General features: G+C 32.7%; 1 protein-coding gene across 1 annotated transcript; it reads right to left on the reverse strand.

Annotated features, from left to right (window-relative positions):
- Positions 1 to 347: 347 nt before the first annotated feature.
- Positions 348 to 1268, reverse strand: LOC139521643 (uncharacterized). The gene has a single exon (XM_071315126.1). It carries the CDS (start codon positions 1266 to 1268, stop codon positions 348 to 350), a length of 921 nt encoding a protein of 306 aa, XP_071171227.1.
- Positions 1269 to 3797: the final 2529 nt, after the last annotated feature.

Below are 3797 nucleotides of genomic sequence, written 5' to 3' on the forward strand. Positions count from 1 at the left end.
TGTCCATAGAAACGTTTTGTCAATCACTAGTTTCAGTTCTGTTTTAACGAACTTCAGACGTCTAACACCAATGAGAACTGCCATCTATTCTAACTTCGGGATGGTCATACCCTTAATAGGGGCTAGCCTCGATTTTGAGAAAAAATTAAATCGCATTTTGTTGCGTCCCCGCTTGACTGATGAAGGTAAATCGCAGTTGAATAGGCTCTTTTCGATGCATCACAGAAACATAATAACTTATATTTTACATTATTTTGGTTAGCCTCTAATCCTTTGAATCTTGGATTTTTTTCTTTAGTTCGGAACTTATACTAATCCATTTCAACTTATCATCTCCGCATATCTCATCATCCCATTTTAAGTTCCTTTTCCATAAATCTTGAAAAAAAGATTTTTCCACTGACTATGACAGGCGAGAAGAAACCCATTGGATCAAACACTTCTGCTAATTCACTCAAGGTTTTTCTCTTTGTTGAAATTCCAGAACACATTGTATTTTTTGCCGATTTCACATATATAACATCAATGTCAGTATTCCAGAAATGACAAAGTACACATATTTCAAACACATCCGTCCTGTCTTTGGTCGGCAATAATTCATTGAACATTTTACTACTGGAAACCCTTTCTCTTAAATTCATTGAAGCATTTTGAAATATATGTTTAGCTTCTGAATAAAACTCCAATGACTCTGCTACCGATGTACAACCAGAGATAAAATTATCAACAAAAATGTTATCTTTTATTTTCCTGGCTATAGGCGACTGATATTTATCTAAATGACTTTCGACTGTAGCTGCTAATAGAAATTGACTTGAGATTATTCCGAAGGGAACTCTGCAAAATCTATCCTGAAGATTAGTATCGGAAGCATACCTATCTTTGTAATTCTTTAGCCAAAGAAATCGTGTAACATCACGATCACCTTTCGGTAATCCGACCTGGAGAAATGCCTTTTCTATGTCAGCAACAATTGCAACTTGATTCAAACGAAATCTCATGAATATTCCACAAAGATTCCTTAAAAGGACTGGTCCGCGATATAAGCATTCGTTAAGACTATTGACTTCATTATTCGGTTTTGCTGACGCATCATAGACTATTCTCAACTTCGTCGTCGTTTTACTTGGCGTTATAACAGCATGATGTGGAATATAATGTTTCGATCCCTCTGTACTATGTTCTTCCACTTTTTCAACTATACCTTTATCTAATTGATCTTGAATAACAGAATTATATTTTTCAAGTAATTCTGGTTTCTTTCTCATCCTTGCTATACACGATTGATTTTAAACATATTTTATTCATTAAGATATGAAAAGGATTGAGCAACAGGCACAGCCTATAAAAGCTCTCTCCATATTACATGTTCAAGGTATAATTCAATTATAACAACTGTATTAAGATAATGCAATATATATACATGTAGTGGAACATGCATGCTACTTATGAGCACACACGAGCAAATATATGTTTACATTGTTACTTACTAAATGCAAAGTATATTTAAGTATATAGGCAATTACTCATCATGTATTCAAGAACCTTGAAACATGCAAATATCCTTTATAAGTCATTAGAAATATATATATGGCTTGAAAGAGACACTAAGCTTGCTTAGTGGATTAAATGAATTAATGTTTAAGTGGAGGAAAAAAAATAAAAAATAAAACTAAATGAAACAAAAATAAGTTAGTTTCAAACAAAACGTTGAGTGTCACTGATATATTTATGAACAGATTTAGAAATAGCAATATTCATATCACATGAAAATAATCTGTTTCCAAAAAGTAATAATTCAATATTTATATCAACATTATCAGCAATGGAGTTAATGGAATCGAGAAGGATCTGTCTTACATCATTGTACTTTGGGCAAATAAAAAAGAAATGTTTGTTATCCTCAACAGGGTGGTTACAGTTTGCACAAAAAGTGTTCTCGGATAAGAATTGATTAAACAGATGAGATTTTAGGTTGCTAGCATTATTTCTGAGTTGACAATGACTTATATTAAGTTTCCTTATCCCATAGTTGAAGGGTTTAAATATATCATCAGTCCTATAAAACTTTTCCAGTCCACTTCTAAATATACCCAAACTTGGGGATTTTTGTAAACTCAAAGGAAGACTGTTCCAAAGTCTTATAGTGGAAGAAATGAAACTATTGAAATAAGAGCTAGTTCTAGAAAGAAGCGGGTGAAACGTGTTATTTTCATTCCTCAAAGTATAAGGGGTTTGTCAGGGAAGATATGGCTGGACTAACTCATATAAGTATGCAAGTGTCATCCCATTTTATATTTTATAGAATAGTACAAGCTTATGTTTATTACGTCTATTCTCCAGAGTTTCTAAACCTAATTCAATATAAAGTTTTTGTCTGGAAGAATTACGTCGTAAACCTGTAATTATTCTAGCGGCTTCTATCTGAATATTTTCAAGAAGCTCAGACTCGTGCTGCGAGCAATTGCCCCATACAACATCCCCAAACTCTAATATAGGTCTAATAAAAGCATAATAAATACGTATAAGTGAACTCCTATCTAATAAATGCTTAACTTGACGAAGCACAGATAGACGAGAGCATGCTTTTTTATAAATAATATCAATATGTGAGTTCCATGAAGCTGATGACTGAAATGTTATCCCAAGATGACAGTGAATATTTATTTTCTCTACCTCTTCCCCATTTATCCCAAAAAATATAGGTGGGTGTTCCCTTTCCTTTCTTGTAAATACAATATTTTTAGTTTTCTTAGAGTTAAATTGAACAGCCCATGATTTTGCCCAATTTGAGATAACATCCAAGTCATCAGTCAAAGAAGCAGCTGCTACAGCAGGATCATCATCTACTATAACAAATAAAGAGGTGTCATCTGCAAAAAGTCTAATATCATTAGAAATGTCATTTACTATATCATTTATATAAATAAGAAACAGAAAGGGTCCTAAAACTGATCCCTGGGGGACACCTGCATGTATACTTCTTAGAGTTGACGAAAAACCTTCTGAAACGACCTTTTGTTGACGATCTGAAAGATAGCTTTCTATCCAAGATAAGAGCTGATCATTTATGCCAGATTGTTTAAGTTTAAATAAAAGTCCTTTATGCCAAACTTTATCGAAAGCTCTAGATACATCACAAAATACAAACCTTACATCCCTCCCACTATCCATATTACTAATAATTTTATGATATATTTCAATTAACTGATTAACAGTAGAGTCACCTGGCTGGAATCCAGATTGAAACTTTGACAAAAGGTTGTTACTTCTCATATAATTATATAAATGTTTAAATAGAACTTTTTCCATAATCTTACAAACAATACTAGTAACAGATATTGGACGATAGTTTAGAGCTGAATGTGGACTACCTTTTCCTTTAAAAATAGGATTAACATGTGCAATTTTCCATAACAGTGGAACCTGTTTAACTGATAGAGACATATTAAATAACTTAGTTAATGGTTTAGAAATAAAGCTAGCAACCTCTTTTAAAATTCTAGGACTGATACCGTCAGGTCCAGCTGGTTTGTTAACATTCAAGATTTTTAACTGATCTAAAATTTCTTTCTCAGTGATGACAAATTTATTTAAATGACATGGAGGAGGCTCGTTATTATCCGGAATTTCTGGTTCTGTATCAATATTAGCTATATTAGCAAAATGATTGTTCAGGATCTCTGATTTGTCCAATGGATGAATAAAAATTTGGCCATCATGTTCCAAAAATATATACACGATTTTAGTCTAGACAAAGCTAAATCTCTATTCACTGGTAAGTCAACATTGTCATT

Source organism: Mytilus edulis, chromosome 4 (assembly GCF_963676685.1).
Source record: "Mytilus edulis chromosome 4, xbMytEdul2.2, whole genome shotgun sequence".
NCBI classification, from domain to species: domain Eukaryota; kingdom Metazoa; phylum Mollusca; class Bivalvia; order Mytilida; family Mytilidae; genus Mytilus; species Mytilus edulis.